The 22,956-nt window shown below is 35.2% G+C and overlaps 4 protein-coding genes and 1 pseudogene across 5 annotated transcripts; 3 read left to right on the forward strand and 2 right to left on the reverse strand.

The window, feature by feature from the left end:
• The first annotated feature begins 1,658 nt into the window (after window positions 1-1,658).
• LOC100788933 (probable alpha,alpha-trehalose-phosphate synthase [UDP-forming] 9) lies at window positions 1,659-3,434 on the forward strand (annotated as a pseudogene).
• Window positions 3,435-5,994: 2,560 nt separating this feature from the next.
• Window positions 5,995-6,944, forward strand: LOC100527745 (uncharacterized). The gene is given in 3 exon segments (NM_001249838.2): window positions 5,995-6,107; window positions 6,191-6,282; window positions 6,364-6,944. Coding segments are annotated over 3 exon segments (567 nt in total). The 5' UTR covers window positions 5,995-6,041; the 3' UTR covers window positions 6,773-6,944.
• A 2,922-nt stretch (window positions 6,945-9,866) lies between these two features.
• LOC100790161 (uncharacterized) lies at window positions 9,867-11,755 on the forward strand. 2 transcript variants are annotated; one of them, XR_001385805.3, is made up of 3 exons: window positions 9,867-10,614; window positions 11,023-11,150; window positions 11,439-11,755. XR_001385805.3 is itself a non-coding variant. In XM_014769866.3 (2 exons), the coding sequence occupies exons 1-2, from the start codon at window positions 10,139-10,141 to the stop codon at window positions 11,482-11,484; spliced, it is 522 nt and encodes a 173-aa protein (XP_014625352.1). In that variant the 5' UTR covers window positions 9,867-10,138; the 3' UTR covers window positions 11,485-11,755. The 2 variants fall into 2 exon arrangements, 1 of the variants encoding a protein (XP_014625352.1); XM_014769866.3 differs by lacking the exon at window positions 11,023-11,150.
• Window positions 11,756-12,303: 548 nt separating this feature from the next.
• On the reverse strand, window positions 12,304-17,302 carry LOC100789458 (RNA-dependent RNA polymerase 2). Its single transcript, XM_003550696.5, has 4 exons — window positions 16,710-17,302; window positions 14,265-16,171; window positions 13,234-13,384; window positions 12,304-13,143 (listed from the first exon to the last, which is right to left on the reverse strand). The coding sequence occupies exons 1-4, from the start codon at window positions 17,244-17,246 to the stop codon at window positions 12,376-12,378; spliced, it is 3,363 nt and encodes a 1,120-aa protein (XP_003550744.1). The 5' UTR covers window positions 17,247-17,302; the 3' UTR covers window positions 12,304-12,375.
• Window positions 17,303-18,086: 784 nt separating this feature from the next.
• Window positions 18,087-20,169, reverse strand: LOC100789990 (RING-H2 finger protein ATL47). The gene has a single exon (XM_003550697.5). The coding sequence runs from the start codon at window positions 19,596-19,598 to the stop codon at window positions 18,639-18,641; it is 960 nt and encodes a 319-aa protein (XP_003550745.1). The 5' UTR covers window positions 19,599-20,169; the 3' UTR covers window positions 18,087-18,638.
• Between the last annotated feature and the right edge of the window lie 2,787 nt (window positions 20,170-22,956).

The following is a 22,956-nucleotide window of genomic DNA, read 5'->3' on the forward strand; positions in this document are numbered from 1 at the left end:
ACTTCTTTTCATTTCTTATCGATAACCCTTGAAACATTGGTTACCCAAACCCTATATATAATTATTACTTACTGCTATAATAACTCATGATATGTACGAGTTTTAAATTTAAAATATTTTTAACATATTTTTATTTCCTCAATTATTTTAATTAATATTTTTTCAATGCTAAACTAACTATGGTTAATGACCAAGACTAAAAAAACACAAAGAAAATGTCAAGGAAAAAAAATTGCAATGAGAAAAAAAATCAGGTTTTCAATAGCATATATTAGTCATGAATAAAGCTAGAATGTCAAAAGAGGTTTCCACCATGGAGAATTGGATACCCTTAATATTTTGTTGTTATTTTTATTAACCGCAATAAAATTAAAAGGACCGAATGAGATAGATAATATGTAATGATTTTTAATTTTCATTGTCATGATAAATAAAATATTAAAAAAATATATTATATGTCACTATCATAAAGTATATTATTATATGGTTTTTTTAAAAAGTTTAATTTTTATCTACTGAATGTAAAAAAAATTACACTATCACTCAATTAAACAAACATAAATTTCAAAAACATCACTTTTAAGATATTTTTATAAAGTTTCAACCTCCGCACGATAATTCAACTAAGGTATTATTTCACAAGTCTCTCATAATTTTTTTGGTTGTGTAGAAAGTTAAAGTTTTATAAAAAAAAAATGCTCACGATTGACTCAATATTTGCATGATACAAAATATGCTAGTCTTGGAATGGTTGTGAGAAATTACATCAACGGAATTTCATTCACATGAAAGAGGAAATACAATGAGGTACTTCATGAAAAACATAACTATTGATTTATAATCTTAACATTCTAGCTAAGTTGTGGACAACATAATTAATTTGTTTGTCGTCTTATAAAACTCACCATCGAATTTGAAAAAAAAAGAGGTACCTGCATTTATTTTTAAGAATTTGAAATTCTAAAACACCATTGGAATTGTTGTAGATAGCATCCACAACTGCTTTTGCATCCATCTCTACATTCACATTTTGAAAGTTCTAGTCCTTTAGTCACGATAAACTCTAAGCCTTCGCTTCAATTGGCTCTCGAGAGCCAACTATTCAAGCTGTTTTAGTGATTTCAAATGTCCTCATTCGTTTCTAATGCATATACCCATGTCAAATGTTAATTCATTGATAAATACACCAAATTGTCACAAGTAATAAAGTAAAACGAAAATCCGAGTGTAAGTCCACATGAACTTTATTTGTACTTAGATGAGTATAGATCCCAATTTTTAAGAAAGAGAAGAGTAAAAGAGATAAAAAAAAAATTGTAGAAATAAAATGTAAAGAAGGTAAAGGATAAGAAATTTAAAATAAAAGAGAGGTAGAAGATAAAATAAAAATTTAAAGAGATAAGAAATTTAAAAATAAAAAAGTAGTAAATAAAATAGACAATAGATGTTAAGGTAAAAAATAAGAAAAATAGAAGATAAAGATAATGATAATACATTTAAATGCTCAAAGATATTCACAATGCAAATGTGTTGGAGCCTAACATACCAAAACTACTTGTATTCATTAGAGAATTATGAGTCTCGGTATGTTTTTTCCTTTGTTTCCTACTCCCTTAAAGGTAACATAAAATTCACACGACCATCTGGGCTTAGGGAGTATGACGGTGATCACGCGGTATTCGCGCTAAGCGCACTTTTGGGCTTCTTCGTAGGCCTTCTTCATGTGCGTGAGTGGACAGCTAAGCGAGAAAACGTGTTGGGTGTATCTTGTGCGCTAAGCGAGCTGTCTCAATCTCTAACTTTAATTTTTCATCAATTTTTTTTCAAAACACTTGAAATTTTATTCTTTTGAGACCTGGAGGTCAAAAATTACAATGATATTAAATTTTTCATTATTTTATTAAAAACAACAATAAAAAGTGAAGAAATTATAATCAGTTTTAGTCAAAATTAATTATTAATTAAACTCAAATTTAGTAGTTATCACCAAACAAGTTATGAACCTGTCATCATCATCAATCGTCATGTTCCGTTATATGAGAAGGCATCCTACTATGCTTTAGCAGAATGTTGCATTATCAATGCGGTGCGGGATGGCATGAATTTGGTTCCTTACGAGTACATTGTCTGCAGGCAGGGGAGTCTTACAATGGATGAAGCTTTAGACATTGGTTCTGAATCACCTCTTACAAATGCACTTGTTATTTCTGAGTTTATAGCTTGCTTACCTTCTCTTAGTGGGGCAATCAGGGTAAACCCATGGGACATTAATGCTGTAGCTGATGCACTGAATTTGGCCATCACAATGCCCAGTGGAGAGAAACAGTTGCGGCATGAGAAGCACTATCGATATGTTAGCTCTCATGACGTAGCTTACTGGGCCAAAAGTTTTGTGCAAGATCTTGAGTATTCATGCAAGGATCACTATAGTAAAAATCGCTGGGTGATTGATTGGCTTTGGCCTTAATTTCAGAGTTTTGTCCCTTTCTCCTACTTTCAGGAAGCTTAACAAAGACCATGCTGTTTCTGCATATGAAAGGACAAATTGCAGGGCATTCTTTTTGGATTATGATGGAACAGTTTTGCCTTCCGTTGTTAAAACTCCGAGTCCTGAAATCATTGATGTTCTAAATATCCTTTGCAGTGACCCTAAGAACACTGTGTTTATAGTAACTGGCAGGGGAAAACCACGCTGAGTGAATGGTTTGATCAGTGTGAGACTCTTGGTATAGCAGCTGAGCATGGTTATTATCTAAAGTGAGTTTTTCCTCTCCTCAATTCTGCTGATAATTATAATGCAAATCCTCTATTTAATTTTTACAAGAATGAGAAGGAAGGGAACCAAATGAGGGAGAAGGAATAGATAGTAGTTTTTCATACATTGACGATGCATATATTTGCATCATATGTAGTGATTTATTTATTTATTCATTTTATTGGTAAGTTCTGTAAACTGATGATGTCTTGTATGTTCTTTTTGGCACAGATGGAGTCAACAGTCAGCTTGGGAAATGAACCATATAAGTACTGGTTCTTCTTGGAAAGAGATTGTTGAACCAGTGATGAGATTGTATACTGAGGCAACAAATGGCTCCTATATAGAGACCAAAGAGAGTGCCTTGGTATGGCACTACTATGATGCTGATCCTGATTTTGGATCTTGGCAAGCCAAGCAGCTGTTGGATCACCTTGAATGCTTATTTGCAAACGAACCGGTAACTATGAAGAAAGTTTACAGTGGAACCTCTTCTCCTGCACCAGAAATCTTTGCATGCACTGTTAATAAAAAACCAAGTAAAGCTAGGTACTATTTAGAGGATACTGAGGATGTGATGATGTTACTTCAAGCTCTTGGTACCATTTCAGTGCCTAAATCAACATCTCCTGAGGAAGACTCTTCTGGAAAAACAGAAGAAGCCTGTTTTGACGTTTGAAATGCAAACTTTACCTGTCTATTTTGATATTTTGTTTTTCTTCATAAAAAGTCATGCTTAAAAGAAGCAGTTTACAATCTGATTTTCAAGATTTGACTATATAGGAAACTGCAAAAATAAGTTTTAGACAGTGAACGCCAGGGGTTAGACTGTTAAAAGAGTTTCTGCTTTTGATTGTTAGGTGGCAGCAAATGGATGTACATGCTGTCTTTTAGCAATACCTTTTGAAGTTCAAAAATATTCTTAGGTTCTGAATCTAGAGTCCTGGCTGGATGAGCTCTGATAATACATTGTTTGTATAGCTGAACTGGTTACAATTTTACATTTAGAATTTAAAATCATATAAATCAGTTTCCATAGTTGTTCGGGTACAACATTTTTCATCTGAGAGGAAATGGAGATCATTGTAACATGTTTGTTGGATTCACTTCGTTTTTTTTTTTTTGAAAAAAATAATACAGCACCTGTACACTATAGAAAGCCATATTATAAGAATAGGAGGATACTTAACGCATTTTTTCTGAGTAAATTACACACTGACTACTTCTGAGGTTTTGTAAAATTATATAAACTCCACCATGCTTTTTTAGTGGACTTTCTTATAGGGAGTATGGTGTAATGTTTTTTAAACAATGAAGGGAGTTGATGTAATGTATAAAGGAGTGTCACATAGGGATGTTTCAAATGAGAATAGAATAGATTTTAAATGAGAAGAAATGACCATTGGATCAAAATTAAAAAGAATTGAAGGTTGAGATTAAATGCCGCTCCCCTGCCTTGTTTCCTCCTTTTACAGTTTCACGTTAAACCATGCTTGCTAGAGATGAGTTTTTTTAACGGGTGTGCTGGAGATATGAATCATGTCAAGGAAAGCTTGCTTTTAATTCAATTCAAGGATGAAGATATTCATTTTCTATTTTGCAAAAAAAAAAATTGAATTCATGGCATGGAGACATGAATTACGTTGCAAGGGTTTTTTTAGGATTGATAAACCTGATTTGGTGCACCAGGGCTTTTACATTTGTCTTTCTTTGAATTATGCTGATTTTTTTTTTTGTTACATTGAGGGGTGGGTTTGAAAATCAAATTTCAGGATTGAACAAATTATGTTTTTCCTGCCGGTTATTGTTTTGAGAAGAAAAGCAAAGCAAAACTCGGTGGAGAGGATGTGCACATGAACACAGCAGCAAATGGGGCCGCCACTGACCACCATTGTAATCGCCCCTATCACTAATCTCATCTTTATTATCACCATCAACAAAGTTACTACTAACATTGAGTTTGTGATTATCACAACCATTATTATCAATATTGTAATTGTTGTCATCAATGTCATCATTCTTACCACATAAAAATACTATTCATTTAATTTTTATAGGATATGAATTTTTTATAATGAGATTATTTTGAAACTAAAAATTAGAGGAAAAAACTAATTACATTTTAAAAATTAGTTTAAATTTTTTTAAAACAAATTAAAAATGAGTTGTTATTTTTAAAAATTTTAAAGCTCAAAATTAAAAATAATCCCAAAAGTGACTTAATACATTAGGTAGTTTTATAATTTATTTAATGATTTTTTTATAATTTTATATTATTTTTTGTTGTTTATATATAAGAAGCATATATTATTTTAAAATGTATTAATTGTTAATTTTTTATATTTTTAATTTAATGTGAAATTTATTATTGATATAATATATTCACTTATTTATAAAAGTGAATGTATTTATTGGACGATTAACAATACACACATTATTTTCTTAAATTATAAATAATATCATTAAATATAACTACCCTTAAACTATTTAAATTTATGATATTTCTAGAATTAAATTTAAATTGAAGAAACTATTAATTAAAATTTATGATAATTTAAAGACAACTAAGAGGAAGATGGCTTCTTTTCGCAGATCAACAGCTCTAGCCCGTGAGGATGACGATGTCGTCAAATCTAGACGGTGGTGGTAGTGTCGGAGGTGGGTGATGATAGAGCAGAAGGTGGCACGAAGCTCAGATTTGGGCGTTTTGGGTTTGGACCTTGACGTGAAAATAAGGAGCAAGATTTCTTGGAAGCATGGGTTGGGGGAGGTGACCCATTGGAAGAGGAGGAGGTTGGGCCAGGCGACGGCGACAGCAGAAAAACAGTGTCGCAGAGCTTTTTGGTGATGGAGTTCAAGATAATCAAAATTTTCATGACAAATCCACCCACACATGTCACAGCATTTTTTTCATCTTTTAAAGATTAAAATATCGACATATTATAAATTTAAGCATTGAAGTGATTATTTATCTTTTATTTTTTCTTATTTAATCAAATTGACAAATCGCATTTTTTTAAAATGCATTTATATTATTAATTAAAATATATCAAATTTGATGAATGTCATTTCTTATTTACTATAATTTTTTTAATAAATATTAAAACGTGTTTAATAGTGTATTATAGTCTCATCACAAAATAGTACCACTATTGTAAATTTATTTAAGACTTTCTTTTATTAAATAAAATAAAATGAACTCCTTCTTAGCTAAGTAAAGTTACATTGGAAGTGAGAGCGAAGAAGAAGAAGAAACCACGACACAAGTCCAAAGTTTGATTCCAAAATGCGATCCTCAAGCATTCGCAGCTTCACCATCTTCACCCTCTTTCTCATTGCGATCCTCCCCCACGTTCGGCTTCGTTACCTTCTTCTCCACCAACCCCTTTCCCTTCCTTCATTTTCTCACATGTTTTCTCTCTTCCCGTTTTGCAGGGACACGCAACAACTCCAACCTCCAAACTTCGCCTCAAACCTCTCTCTTCTCCCTTTTCAACCGCCCTCGAAACCCTCCAGAAACAACTCGGGTACCGCCCTTTCCCTTTTCTTCACTTCTTTTTTAGTTTGTTTCATATGCTGTGTTTGTTTAATTTGTCTTCTTCCGTTAGGTACACCTTCAAGAGCATCGATCTTCTTCGTCGCGCCATGACACACGCTTCCTTCTCCGAAGAAAACAACAAAGCTTTCGCCATTCTCGGCGCCAGCGTCATCGAAACCTCCGTCTCTTTCCATCTGCTCTCCAGAGACGTTGATCTTTCTTCCAAAGAGCTGAACCGTCGATTGTCCCAAATCACCAACGTCGATTCCTCCTGCGCCGTCGACGGAACGCGATTAGGGTTGCACAAGGTGGTTCGCGTCTCGCCCAAGACAAATTCCTCCGCCCCCGCCGTCGTTTGCGGCGCCTTCCGAGCAATCTTTGGCGCTGTTGCTATTGACACCGGCAAGTCCGATGACGCAGGCAACGTTTTCTGGAACCTTCATGGCGGTGGTGACCTAGGAGTTGCCGTGGCTCTTTGAACTCTGACTCTGTGAGTTCAGTTATCAATTTTCTTCTGTTTGTGTTTGTTGCTCAAGATACTTCTTAATTACTCTTGTTAGTAATGGACCACTAATTGTGAAGTAGCGAATGACAGTGTAGTGTGTGATGCTATAACTATATTAACTACTGTTTTATCTTTTTATCGGCAAATAGTTGTTAGTATTGTTAGTGAAGGGATTCGAACCTGCAATCTCTCTCCGGCTTGCTTCCCTTCGTCATTCACCACCAGACCAATCTTATATATTCATATTAACTACTGGTTTGTTAGTTGAAGGAAGCTATCTAGCTAATGTATTGTTTTCATGGTATGAACTTGTGATGTGGTTTATCTACTGTCAATTGTTTGTTGTGCTGTTATTGTAAGACTTAATGCTTAAATTGGTTTGCTAAATACACAGAGGACATTGAGTCGGTCCTACTCGAGTTGGTGACCACTATCCTTTGTTTTGTTTTGCAATGGTTGTTTTTAGACCGAACACTCTAAATTACAATTGGTCCTCTAAAGACACGTGGGTTTTTAAATTGGTCTTCTAAGGGTTTTAGACATGAATTTGGTCCCTCCATGTTTAAAATGGACGTCTACTCTTTCCCTCAATATACCTTGGGGTATTTATTTGGACAAAATTGTTGTTCAAAATCGTTGGAGGACCTGGACCTACTTTGATGTATTTTTGGAGTTACTAATTAAGTATTTACTCATATTTGGTTTTTGTCCTTTTTTCTAATCTTTTCATTGGTGGTTCCTTTTGGGTAAATCTTCCTTGGTTTTATACGAGGTACATTGTCATGAAACGGGGAGAGTAGAAATGAGTGAAATTTTTCATTGGAGCTGATATCTAACTGCAGATAGAGCAGAACCATTGGTTTTACACTTTTACTCATCCTTTTACCTTTGCTTGATAACTTCTTATTTTCATCTTAAATGTTTATACAAGTTCAAATAAGCTTTTTTAAAGCTCTCTTAAACACCTCCTAAATGTTGGAGGGGGAAGTAAGAGAGTGTGATGATCCTTATGGCTTTAGGAATGATGTGGTTATCAAATGCCATTATATGATGACGGTGCCTTCAGATTCTAATTGTTGCACGAAATTGTTACCACGGATTACATTGGTACTTATATGGTTCATTTCTTCGTAAATTTTGTGTTCACTAGTAATAATGGTAAAATGTGGAACCCGGAGAAGAAGCCTGAGATTGTTATAAGCGATCCATTGGATATGACTGTGTCATTAGAATGGTATGATAATGCTGTGAATGTATCACGTAAAAAGGGTGTACGAAAAAATAAATTGACGTGAAGGATATTTAAAATCTAAAAAGGAAAGACAAAGTTTATACTGAAACAATTGCACCAGTAGTTGGCAATTTTTGAATCGTAAAATTTGTGTGTAGTTGTATAAAATTATTCTGTCGTTTATCCATACGAACTAGAGTGTAATTCTAAAGAAGAAAATGCTGTCGTGTGTTAGATGCGTTTGAGTTGTGTCATAATCGTAGTTTGTTCAGTCTATTGTCCATGTTTTCCCCATTGTCAGATTCTGGCTTTGAATCATCTCATCTTTTGCAGTAGTGATGAAACAAAATAGTCAATAGAGCAACACCATCTCGTGGGAATGCCACGACTCATTTGCCATTACATAGTTTTTAGATCTGTGAGCCCCATGATTGAAATGGGAAATTTAAACGAGTTAAATTTTGTTGTGGGAGAAAATGTTATAATCTAGGCATTGCTGTAGTTGTTGCTTTGTTGGTATTTTTCATATTGGATAAGGTTATGCTAAAAGTTTTCTTCTTCCCTAAAATTGAAAGCAAGTAATAGTTATCTTTGATTTAATTTAAAGTGCATGACAATTTTAACTAAGGGTAAAACTTTCCATCCGTGTCTATTGGAAAACTTTTCTAATTGCAATTTCTTACTTGTTTTAGTTACAATTTATTTGGGGCTGTCTTAATTGCAACTTGTTTGGAGGTTGTGTTCATTGCAGTTTTAAGGCATGTTTAGTTCTGCATTGCTTAGAGTATGACTTAAGTTTAAATTCTAAGATGATATTAGTTGTTAAGCCTCTTAAACCATTTGTTATTGAACGACTTACTCGCATATGTATGTCTAGTCATACATGATGGGTGGGTGACCTCTTTGACCATCTTTGTTGCATATTTTTCCGTAAAATATTTTAGCATTTTTATTACCTGTATTTTTTTTTTGTACTGAATAAATTTAAACTATATAAGTGACCTTCGAAGTTTGACTTAAATTAAGGTATAATTTTTCTTGATTCTATATCGAAGAAAAGAATGAATGAACAAAAAAATTAGAGGCTTGCCTAAATCAAATGAGACGATCTGAACAGCGCTGAACTCGTGACCTTAAAGGAGAAGTGCATACTTTTTTTGAAGGTTACAAGTGTTGACAATTTTAGGTAGAGTCAAGTAGAATTATTGAACAGTCGTAAGAAATATATCGGAAACATGTGTATGCGTGTGAATGGATATGGATATACATTGTTTTGAAAAGCTCAGTGTTTTCTGACCAAGCAGTCAGCCCAATGGAGACTGAGTTGCGAGTCACTACCACTTGATAATGAGAATGAGATACCCGTGCGTGCGCGGATATTTTCTGTGGGCTTGTTACTATTATACAGTAGTAAGTACTAAATACAGTATTGCTATTTCAAAAATAATTTTTGTGATGTCAGAGATTTCAAATTATGTTGAAGGAGATATTTAAGTTAATTTTTAACTTTTTTATTTGTTAAAAAGTTAAACAAAAAATTAATTTGACTGTTTGATAAATAATTTATTTTAGTTTTTTAAAATAATTTTTAATGTTTTTTAAACATAATTTGAAGTAACATTTTTAAAATATTAATTTTTAATTTTTAATATTTTATTTTATTTTTATCTTCAATATATTTTTATTATTATCTTTCTAAAAATGATATTATTTTTACGATTATTTTATATTTTTCAGTTGATTAATTTTATTAAATATTTTTAATTTAATAAGTTAATTTTTCACATTTCAACCGGTCAACTTTGCATCTTTCAGTTTTGAGATTATTATTATTATAAAAAAAAGTGATAGGGATAATATTAATAACAATAAAAAGAAATAATATTGTTTTATTTTACAAGCACGTCCATAATAATAATAAAAAAAAAAAAGTGAGTTGAGTGGATGCCTCCTAGTGAGAATAGATAGGGTTACATTTGGAATTAAATAGAAGATGGCAGGGTGGCAATGGCAGCAAGTGTCACTTACCTATTTATAGCTGAAGCGGAGAGTGGAGATCCCTCTTCCTCTTGTGTCAAAAACCAATAATCTCTGATCTGAGTTCCTGACATGTCCATCGAGCTAGATTCTGAATCCATTCCCACACCCACGGCCCAAGCCCAAGACCGATCCAACTCCCGCTGCGCACTGCTATTTTCCTACAGCTGCCTCGGCCCACGGCGTCGTTCCTCATGGTGGGAGCGTGTCCGCTCCCACTCCCACTCCACTCCAGCCTCAACCGGTGACCGGTGGTGGTCGCGTGGGCTCAGGGCGCTGAAGAAGCTTCGCGAGTGGTCGGAGATCGTAGCGGGGCCCAAGTGGAAGACCTTCATCCGTAGGTTCAACCGCAACCGCCCCAACAAACGCATACCCACATACCAGTATGACCCCTTCAGTTACGCCCTCAACTTTGACGAGGGGCCTAATGGGGATTTCAACGACGACGACGATGCAGCGCTTCGTAATTTCTCCACGCGCTACGCTGCCGCGAACAACGTGAAATCGCTTTCCCCCAAGGCACGTGACACCGACGACGCTGTTTTGGTGTGAGTGTTTCTCTGGTTCCGAAAGGGGCAGGAGTGGGTGCCCCTTGGCGTCAATTTTTATTATTTCTTTTCATAATTATAGTATATACAAATCCATATCAATCCCGATGGGAACGGTTGTTATTGTGTATATACACACCTTTTTTTACTACTAGCATTATTGTATGATAATGAACTCATTGTTTTTTATGGCTTCCAATTCCCGATTTCCTCTTTCATATCATAATTGTTAGTAGTAGTAATTATTATAATGTGTAAGGATGGGCCTGGGCCTGGGCCTGGGTGTGGTGGGGCTTTGCAATCAATAAATGAGGCTTCCACGAAATGAATCGACTTGGGATTTTTCTTTGTTTGATGTGTCGTCTTCTTCACCCTTAAAAATTGTCATTTTCATTTCATGAATGATAGTGCCGTGGGATCAAAGTAGAACATCTAGTAGTGGCTTGCTTCTTCGATCTATTTGCGTCACAACTCACAACTGTGTAGTGTACGAGTTACCGATATAGACAAGTAGGAGAAAGCGCTCTTATCCTTGGGTAACCATCGATATTCCTCTTATTCAATCAATAATTAGATCGAGACATTTCTGTTGAATGTTTCTACCGATATCTTTTAAATGATTCTCCTATACCTATTATCATATCACCAGTTAATTGCATTTTTTCCCCAAGGTTTGATTATTTAATTTCTATATATTTTTCGTATAAAGTTTTATCATTATTTATGTTATTATTGAACATAAAATATTTAGTATAGTTATTTTTAAATTTAAATATCTTTTTTTTAGTTTCTAAAATTGTGATATTTTTATGTTCTACTTTCAGATTGATAAGAAATGAAAACGAGGAGCCTCCCTGCCAAAAGAGTTAGACTTTGTCACTATTTGGTGGTTGGAATGATACTAGTAGAGATGAGGTAAGATATTAAAATTTAAAATGGTTGTTCCCATTTTCGCATAAAAATCATGTATTTAAATCCATATTCATGTGGATGACAACTTTAACACTTACAAGTTATTTTTGTTTATACTTGGATCACTTATCTACATAATGCATCTATATATGGTGAATACAATCTCGCATTACCTATCTGTTCAATAAATTAATAAAACATGAATGTTGTAGTATTATATGAATATTAATGAAGAAAACTAATAAAAAAAGCATTAATTATAACAGTCTTCCGTCAGTCTAACTTTACAAAACATAATTTTAGTTATTTTTTTACAAAATGACAGTTAAAAATAAATAAAAAATAACTAGGCGAATTACTTTTTGTAAAATCAAAAGCTGAAGAAATATTTTTAAAAACAAATATGTTCTATTTGTACAATCTCAGAATAATCTGAATTTACTTCCCAAGAAACTTTGTCTCCTCATAGGTGGTATAATGTGTAGGATTTGAAATTTATATGATGACTTGAGATACGAAAGTGAGACACTCTTTCAATACTTGTTTTCATTTGACTTTACTAAACTCGAACTAATACTAGTAATTGACAGGGTGTAAGCCAGGTCCCACAAACCCGGAATTTTGGTGAGTTGGTTTTGGAGTAACTCAACCCACTAGTATCAACATCGCATGTACAGCTAGTAAATATTTATAATGCCAATAATAATAACAATAATATTTTGCAAAAGGAAAATCTGGTAGACATGGTGGTACCTTCAATCAACGTCTGCATTGACATTTATCCACCACAAACGGCTTCAGATTTTATTTTATTTTTCAAAAATAAATGCACATCATTAGAGAAAGAATTCATCTGTTAACAAAGGAGTTCACAGACCTTATTTGCAGCAAAATGTCACCAACTATCCATGGAAAGCTTAGAAAACATGGGCTTTCCTGGCAATAATGGCTGCGGTGATAGGTCACATGATACCATGCAGATGCCATAGGCTTATATTCACGCGGTTGGCAACTAGTTTCAAACCATTCTTTAGCTTCACGCTGAAGATTCTTCACTGAGAGCAGAATCCGATCCTTCATATCACCATATCTCCTGTTATCACGCTGCAAATATGAAGCACGGTTTTGCACGTTACCAAGTAGCATTTCATCCTCGGTCTCTGCACCATAAAAGTCCATTAAACTGCTCATCTTCTCTGCATACATTTCTTTGTGAGTTGATGCTGTCTCAAGGAAGGCCTCAAAACCATTCACTTCAAGGCTACGATCATATGCTTCTTCAGCATGCTTCTCTGACCACACAAAGCTATATCTTATTTGCATTTGTGACTCAATTATGGCATGATAAAGTTTTCCCAGTACCCCCTTGGAGATGTACATAGGCTTGTCAACTCTCTCCATGAAATCTGGAAACTCTCTTGGTTTCAGAACTCTAGGCATTGCAGCAGGTGCTCCAGTCTTTGCAAAGTCAACAGCCATGGAATGAAGCTCTGCCAATTCCAGACATTTTCTACTCTTGGCCTTATCTTGTTCACGGTCAGCATGAACGAGATGTGCAGTAGAGATAGCACCCAAAGTATCATTGATCATGTAATCAACAAAGAATTGTTGGATTTCCTGCACACTCAAGAAAGAACAAATGAGGAAGAAGTTTTTCATTTATCAATGTTTCCTTAAAAAAAAAATCGTAACTTTGTTTAAAATTACCTCTAGGGTCACCTTATGGTCCATTATACGAGGCCTCCTTCCTGTATAGTCCATTGGAGCCTCAGTTTGACATGGGATTAGATCTTTGTCCCAACTTAAGAAAAACAAATCTCCATCAAGATCACCTCCAGAGCATTCATTTGGATGAGGCCTGCAGGCCAAGTTGGTCAACCAACAAGTATTAGCAACAATATACATCAATGATAATAATGCGGCTTCTTGATGCAGAACCCAGGTGGGCCTGAGCTTAACCAGTCTTAGAAAATATAGAACTTCAAAGTTAAGCCCACAGGCCAGTAAGGACAAATTCAGAGCTGGTTTAAAATCTGGGTAGGGCTTGGACTTGAACTTTTTAGAATAAAAAAGAGGCTAAACATTAAGGATATTCTTAAATTACATAAAATATAATATGCATAATCATATAAACTTTTTTATCTTTCCATGATATTGGAGTTAGATGATGAGTATCCGGGCCTCCTTAGTCAGGTCAAAGATAACCCAACTACACTAGGACTGCAGGCTTCATAATAAAATTAATAACAACCAAGCTAATTGCAAAAGGTACTACTAGAAACTATGTGCATCTAAATCTTCAGATATGTGTATAAATAAACGAATCTCAGTGTAATTTTTTTTCCAAACATTTAAGGAAGCTTAAAGTAACCTAATAGACCTATTGAACTAGAACCCATAGGCCCCGTTAGACAATAATAAACTGATGATGATTAAGGACACCAAATAGTTGAAACAGTAAGAAAAGTAAATGAAAAACATCACACAAGTAGATGCTGCAAGTTCTGGAATCTACATGACAAATGATACTGCGATAGCCTACCTAACAACAACATCTCTCATCCTGCAGTTTGCATCTCCTTCTTTTGTTAGCATGTGATTAAATGACTCATGGTAGTCAATGATACCACACAGGACCAAAGATAAATGTAAAAGATGTAATAATTCTACGTTGAAAAGAAAAATGGTTGCAACTTGCAATGAAATGGGATTGTAAATGTAGTTCATTATATACATACCTATGTCCTTTTTGTGGAAATACAAGGCAATCCCTCAAACCGTTTTCCTCTAATTCTTTACTGTAGATAGCATCAAGGACTCTGATGTCTCCTGGGTGAAGACAAGGATTTTTTGTGACCACCACCTTTCCCACTATTATACGTGTGCTATCATCCCCATCCACTTTCCTTAGGTTTTCATCTCCAAAATTTTCCCTAGTTTTTGCCACGGTTATGCGGACAAATACTTGGCCATAATTCAAAAGACCAGTTTCATCCAAGCAACCTACCAAGACCCGACCCTTGGGAACAAATATTCGGCATCTACTTTTCAAGTCAGATAATTGGTATGCATAATAAGCCTTAAGCATCATCGATAGGTAAGGCTCACTGTTTGGCTCATTAAATTCATGCAACATCTTCACTAGAATGCTCTTTGAATCAGCTCCGTTTAAACTTTCCAAAACATCCAAAGCTGCTTTACTATCAGTCAACATCCTTCCTAACAAATCCAATTGGTCCTGTTGCATTGCCAAAAGTACCTCATCTTTTACTCCTAACGTAGTCAACAGGGATATAATCTCTCGATTGAGAAAGCAAGGCATTGACTCACTCCATTTAGTGACACAAAGCATCCTATTATTGGATTCAAACTTAAGCATGCTGCTACGCAATGATAACTTCCTAAAGGAATGGCGATCAATGGCAATGACACCTTTAAATCCTCCATACCGAATTTGAAATGCTGATGGAGTATGATCCAAGTTTAGCTTTTGAGCAACTTGCCTAGCAAAACATTGGGAAATTTTTCCAATACCATCTGAGAAACAGTAGCTTACACCATCAGAAGTAACTTCAATATCTGGAATCATCTCCACATCTTCAGAGGCCACTTCAAAAGTTTGCATGGAAGAACTGAACAACTGACCCATCCTCGCTGCACATTTAGAAACACTGCGAATATTGTTGAAGCATCCCATCCATTCTCTGATATCTGCTGCTTTCAGATTGTCATTAGAAGCAAATAACCAAACAGAATTTGATCGCAGCTGACTAGCAGAGAAGGCCAGGAACTCAAATCTCTTTGAGCCAATTACGATCCCATCTCGAAGAATAGTCAATATCCGCTTATATATTTCAGTTTTCAAAGGCTTTGAAAAGATTCCCTTTTGCACACCAGTTGATACTGCATTAGTTGGAAGCTTATTCCAATTCTCTTCAACAAAGGTAATCCTCATGAAGTCTGATGCAAGTGAAGCAAAGTGCTTTACCACATGATTTGAGGTTTCAAGCTCGGGACCAAGGCAATAAATCTTTGTCGGGGTAATCAAGGCTCTATGACAGCTCATAATATTACTATCTGTCAGCCTATTCTGCGGCGATTGCAGCAGACCTTTTTTCTTGTTACTCAGCACATGCAATTGAGTCTTGACAAATTTGAGAGGCTCATAACAAGTGAAGCTCATCTTGTGCAATTTCTGAAAAACCACAGCTCTAGTTTCTTCATCTAAGTCTGCTAACAAGTCAATCAATTCATCATCCACCGAAGCAAGACTTATTTTCTGGGTATGAACAAGAGAATTCAGCTGGAAAACAGCCTCATAAGGTAACTTGGATTGCGTAGCATGTTTTACAAGCGGAACTGCTTCTGTCAAAGAACAGAGTTCTTCTCTGTCTTCCAGAGCCAGATCTCTCAAATTTTCCTTGTAGAGTGGGAAACTTGTAAAAACATCCGAAGCTAAATGTTCCTCCACAATTTCCCAACAAAACGAAGTAGAGTGCCCAATTGACTTGAGAGGCGAGAAGTCAGTAGTCCGCACCCAAAGAAATTCAAAATCCTCCTTCAGAAAACGGTATCTATCACCCCTAAAATTGGCTGCCACATCTGTCCCTGTCTTTTTCTTATAAATCCTTGGCCCAAATTTCATCTGACAAAAAAAAAACCCATCAATCATATAAACTAAAGTCCTAATTCACATTCGTACTTGTTTTTTTTTTAACCACCGTATTTAAGGCTGTTGATAGACTAACGGGACCCTAGATATCCCCCACAAGCTTCGATTTTTTTTACACTACGGAACAAATCCTTAATTTAGAGCTTAGTCAAACTTAAAAGCCTCTTTGTCCCTAGAGATATAAGGTTGACTGAGTGGTAGAGAAAAGGTGAAGGAAGAAGGGAGAGGAGAAAGTTTGTGGGTTGCAATCTCCACTCAGATTTCTAACAAAACTAACAAACCAACATTTACCGACATATATATATATAAAAAAAAAAGCCTCTTGCCCCTCCCTTCCCCACGTTCTTACTTCTTGACATTAAACAAGATGATTTATACACAGAATTTCTTTTATATTGTTCTTTAATTAGTGATTACCTAGGTAAAACTTCTACTATTAAGCAGATTATTTAGGTAAAACTCCAATACTGATAGAGAATAAGTATTTGTCCATAACAATAATAGATAGTACCTTCAAGAGAAGGGCATTGAGTCTGGCATCTTCTCCCAAACAATAGCCATGAGACTCCAAAATATCCTCAAACAAAAACTCGAGTCTGTAACAGTCACCATTATGCCACACCCAGAAGTCAAGTCTCTTCCTTTGGGGCAGGACCCACCCCGCAATGCCCTCCCACGATTCGAGGACGCTCATGCGGTGGTCGGATAGCATGAAGCCGGCGTAGAGGACGCCGTTTTGGAGGCGGTGTTGGGGGCGGAAGATGATGTCGGAGTCGGTTTCGGAGAGGCGGAGGAAGTGGCGGTTGAAGAGGAGCTGGTTGAGTTGGGAGAGCGAGAGGGCGCGGGACCTGGCGTCGAGGGTCTCGAACTGGACGCGCCCGAAGCCGCGGGACTTCCAGTTGGGGTTGTCGGAGAAGATTTCGAGGGCGAACACCGTGGAGGAACCCAACGTCGATTCGAGGAAGTCGAGGAGGTCCTTCGCGGTCGCGGATTGGGGGATGTTGGACACGCGAACCGTGTGGGAAAGGGGTGTCGTTGTCGTCCCCATGATGCTACTCTCTACTGGAGTGACTGTGTCTCCGTTGGTAGAAAAGACTCTCGTGTTCAATTTTGTTGAATTTTGGAAGGAGTAAACTGTAAACTTACAATTTTTTCTCTCAATTGCAGTAAAATTGATTTTTTAGGGAAAAAATTGATTTTCTTTGGATTTACAAAAAAAAAAAAAATTGACTTTTAAGTAAAAATTTATTTTCTTTCACACACAAAATACTATTTCTCACTTATTTCTCTTAAATTAAATAACATAATATATCATTTTATTTTATCCTCTTTAAATTATTTCTCTTCCATTTTTATCTCATATTTTTTCTTCTTTAAACCAAACACACTACTAAAATAAAATATTGGGATAAGCATAAAAAAATATTGGGATTAATTTTTTTAAGTAGAAAATATTTGGATTAGTTGGAATCCTTAATTCGGTTCAATTTTAGTATTACAAACTCAATAATATTATTCAACCAAAAGAAAACTCAATAATATTAAATTCACTTCAGTTCTTGATAATGAAACGTGCAACTACGAACACATTTTTTGTTTTGGTGAATGAGAATTTAAGTCTTAGATAGAGTTTCGTCAAGAAGATTCTCTCTCTTCTTATTTGTTCATTTTGCGTACTGGAACATTATTAGTGTTAATATCTCTATATGTTGAAAATAATATAATTGTAGCATGTGATCTTGATTCAAGTTTACTTTAAGACTAGTTCTAAATTTAACAGTTACTGTATGTTCGGAAACTCGTTAAAAATTCCATTGTGTGATTCCAATGAAATTTCTCACTTTTCTAGAAAGTAAACGTCAGAGCGTAAAAAACTGTTACTTCTCCATTCAACGCAACTCAACGGTTATACAAACACAGCCTTAATGTTTTAGCATTTGGCCACAACTTGTTGAAGAGTAACACTACACCTCCAGCATGCAAATTTTAGAACATCATTATAGGACTTTTTTTATTGGCAAAATGTAATATTGGACAATTTTACTCATGGAATTTGTAACAATACTTCTTTCTCATATCAATGATCCAGTTTAAAACGCTGGAACCATTCTTTTCAACCTAGATCAATGTAATTCGAGTGCTAAGTGGTGAGAGACAAAAAGGAGCCCTAGTATATCATCTAGACATCTAACATAAACCTGTATATATTAATGGCATATGAATTTTTTTAAAAAAAGCACACTATTATTGCCATGCAATTCTTGATGGAAAATCTAGCTTCCTCACATGTTTCCACCTTCTCAGTATGTTTGGATACCAATCACAGTGAATTTTAGCTCTCAAATTCACGGTGAATAATTGAACAATGAGAAACAATCGCACCGCTTAACCAAACACACACTTGATTGTTAAGCAATTCTTACAGCAAGAATTGAATTAATCAAGGGAAAGGTGCATTAGAACCATGAAATCTGGTCTTCTTGGACCAAAGCCATATCTTGGAAACAGAGAAGCTCTCACCTTTGGTTGAGTCCCCTATCCTCTTCCCCTCCACATTCCCATTTTCCAAAACATCATCATCATCATCTTGAGATTGAGAATGAGATAACACGACTTGCAAATTCAAATCACGAACCACATACCGATACGAACCCATAGAGTAGCATCTCCTCTCACTCAAACTACAACCACCGTCCCCTCCCACCTCTCCATTTCTGAATTTTCCAAGCCTCACAGAAAACACCCTTTGACTATCTGAACACCCATTATTCTCTTCTTCAACCCTGAATCTATTTGGCAAAACCAAAGAACTGGAATTGCCAACATTAAACATTGGATTCTGATTCTCCATGTACTCGGAAAGAGACGCCCTGCAAAGAGGACACGTGGAATTGGAGAGAAGCCACGTGTCAAGACAGTTCATGTGGAAGGCGTGCGTGCACATAGGAAGCAACCTCAGCTTGTCGTCCTCGGAGAACTCGCACAAACACACGGCACAATCGAACGGTTCCTTCGACCCCAACAAGTCCTGGTAACAGAAAACGGGTAAAGCGTCTATGACGGCTTGGTCGAGACCCGAATCGTGCAAGCGGAAGAGTTGCTGAAGCTGCCTTTGGAGAAGAACACGGGAGCGCGTGGAGTATTCGTGGAACCTGTTGGAGTTGTAGAGAGATGAAGGTGATAATGGTCTTTTCATGAAAAACCATAGAATCAAATGGACGAGCCCGTAGACGAAGAAGATAACTGCTAGAACTATTATGACTAGTAGAATGAGTGGACTGATTCTGCTGAGAGATGATGCCGTTGTTGCTTCTTTATTGTTGCTGCTGCTCATGTTAACGTCGTTGGGAGATTGAGGATAATATGATGAGTACTTCAAGTTTCCATTAATGCTGCGCATTTTAGCAGATGGGTATTCTTGTTTTTTTTTTTTGTTGTTGTTGTTGTAGAAGAACGAGTTTGAACCTAAGATCTCATGCTGATCCTAGTGGATTTTAGCATATGGATATTCTGAAAATTAAGTGATGCTCTTGATTGGATTTTCTAGGTGGCATTGAGATTGGAGATGGGAACAAAGATTGTGATTATCAAGTGCTGTGAGGAAGATTCATTCCAGTGCAATGGAACACTGTTGTGAGAAAAGAAGCATAAAAAAATGTAGTGGTTGTTTATGTGGAAATTGTAGTAAGGAAAACTTGTTTCCTTTTTTCTTTCTAATTGCTAAGAGTCACTCACTAATAGCTCAAGATGATTGATGAAGGGGATATGGGGGAATTATAAGGGAAATAAAGGTTAAGGAAGACGTGATAGATGGAAGAGTCTATGTTACCTTTTGATAAAGTCAACAAACGTAAATTGCCTGTGCAGTGGTTGGTGGCCATGGAAAGTTGTAGCACTTTACTTTTGCACCAGATCGAAGTCCTTCCAAAAGAATGTCTAATTTGTTTTGAGGTTAAATTAAGGGGGGGTTTTCATTAAGAGTATTTTTTATTAGATCTTCAACTTTAAATAAATGTAATTGGATTTTTTATGTTGCAATTTTTTTAATTGACTCTCTAAAAAATTTAAAATAACCACAAACTGTCATTTCTTAACAATAAAATTTTTAGGTTTAATATATTAAGTGGTCTTGAACTTTTTGAAAATTTTTAATTAGGTTTCTAACCTTAAAAAATTATAATTGGATCATTTATCTTCTATAATTTTTGTAATTAGGTCCTACAATTAGTTTATGGCGGCTTCAAACGGCAAAAAACAATAACAATATTTTCTTGAATTATTGAAATTAATAGACGTGTTTTCAAGTTTTTGGCCCTTGGATTATCAACTGCATCAAATACAGTTTTCTCTTACAACTGCAGGAGACCTATTTCCAATGTCCGCATAGTGTATTGATATTTTTCTTGCAAAAAAATAAATCATTTTGACTTGTATGAATGACATGAATACAAGATGGCTATAAGGTGAAAAAAAAAAAGCAAAAAAAAAGAAGAAAATAGCCAAATGATTAAGATGTTGACCTATATTTACAACACAAATTGATAAGTCTAAATTCCAAAGCTGTCTATTTGTAGAGTGTGGCTTCTTTTTTCGAGTATAGAATCATTGCAGATAATAATGACCCTTCCACGCCAATCTTGGCATGATAGCAGCAAAGAAAAAATAGTAAAAGAAGAATACATGGATGTTATCTATGATTTTATAGTTTGAATGGACCCGTGAGTTTTCTCTTGCAAATGTTGTGCAGTTTTGGTGTACTAAGCTTTTAGGCTCGAAGGTTGAAGTTGCAATCTCCGAAATTAAAGTGTAAATAAATCTGTCTTTTTATTTTCTTATTTTCTTTTCAAGTTTGATAGTTAATTGAGTTTAGTTTACCATTAGCCCAAACAGTACTTAAATAAAATTTCAGATTTAAATATTCTGAATGAAAAAAATATAATTAAAAGGAAAAATCTCATTAAAGAAGATGAGTCAATTCTCCCTCAAAAATTAATGATAACAAGACAGGTAAATACTCCACACTTATTTCATGGTGGAAAAAAATTGACTTCAGCTCACCTTCATTTAAAGGCTTTGCTATTGATTCTTTTCAAGATTATACTATTATAGGCATGTTTTGATGCATCATATATACAAGCATTTGAGCCACCTTTAAAAAGTTGAAATGATTAATGTTGCTATTAAATCATAATAGCTAAAGATTGAGAAATTCACGAGCCTTCCTGTATTCAACTTTGACATGTTTAGAGGTGATGGACACTATAGATATCCTAAAAAGACAAAAGTAAATGGGTAGGGTCTCGAATTCTTGCACGCATGGCAACTAATTTAACCTATGATTTTGTCGTTCCAAAGTAGGAGTGAAATGCAAATAAAATGGTGTTCAGCCCCCGTACTAACCAGCAACAAGTCAAAAAGATGGAATCTGCTCTCAGTCTCAGGCATTCTGCTGTTATATTACCTCAACAAAAGTGGGGTGGCTTCCCGTTCTCTAAAGCAATAATCATCTATGACAAACCAAAGCATCATATAGAAAAAGAAATAAAAGACAGAAAATAAAACGAAAACTACCTTATATTCTTTAAATATATCTATTTATTAAAAATGCATCATCACTTCGTCAGGGTAAGAGAACGTATTAGCTTATAAGTATTTTAATTTTCTCATTTCTGGCACCCTTTAGAAAAAAAACATTAAGGTAATGCTCATTTGTAGATTTTTGACCAACAGAGATGCTAAAGTGCTAGACTACTAGTTTGGCCTCCTTATCTTTGGCGCATTTTCTCTTCTTTTTTTTTTTTTAAGACTTTGCCTCTCTTGTTTTGAAGACTACCAGGACAGAAGTTAGAAGTTGAAGATAACATATTTCCTATGAAAAGATACAGCTTGTAGAATTTTAAAAGCATTACTTCTTTGGTTTCTTTCGGTGTTGTTTAGTGTATGTCTTGTTTCATCCCATCAAAAAGTCTCACATTACTTCTAAGGCTAAGAGTAGTTTATAAATACCATCTTTTTTTCTTAACTCACTAAAGTGCCTTTTAAGGACAAATATGTAAGGATCCATACGATGATCAAAGCAACATCATCTCAGATGCATCGTGTCTAACAATGTAGTAAATTTAAGGTTGGCACGTGTCTTTTTTTTTTGTTTCTGTAATGGATTTTCTTCTCGTTCTTATTCCAGATGTTAAAAGTGAATTATGTTGGATCTAGTGCTTACTATCAAGTCAAAAGCTTACGGTACAACCATTTTTTATTTATTTAAATTCATCAGCAAATTCCATATTTGCCAGGGTAGTATTAGCCTACAACCATCAGTTTGTAATTGGGATTAAATTGCTAATAGTCACTAAAATGGCTTATAGTGCAAAGAGGCACCTTCAGTTCTCAGCAGTTATGGTTCTTTCTTCTGATTTTGTTTCTTCTTTTTAAGCGAAATCATACAGTTTAGTTGTTTCCTTTCTTTGTAGATGAACTTGGGCAAAATACTACTGATCACTGTCTGCTTGAAACTGATAACAATTAGCGAAGTTCTAATTAGCAAAGACCACCTAAAGGAACTCATTTGTGATACATATAGAACAGAAAGTGTATAACTAAACTTTCTTTCATGTATTTTTCTTCTTCATCTTTCAATGTAATTGCCACCACTGCAACTTCACTCATACTTGGACTATCAGTTGGAGAACGATTTATGCATTTTGATGCCACCTTCAACAAGTTCACCATCCTTTCTTCACTAGCACCTTGTGAGTTAA

The sequence above is a fragment of the Glycine max genome, chromosome 17, assembly GCF_000004515.6.
Source record: "Glycine max cultivar Williams 82 chromosome 17, Glycine_max_v4.0, whole genome shotgun sequence".
NCBI lineage: Eukaryota > Viridiplantae > Streptophyta > Magnoliopsida > Fabales > Fabaceae > Glycine > Glycine max.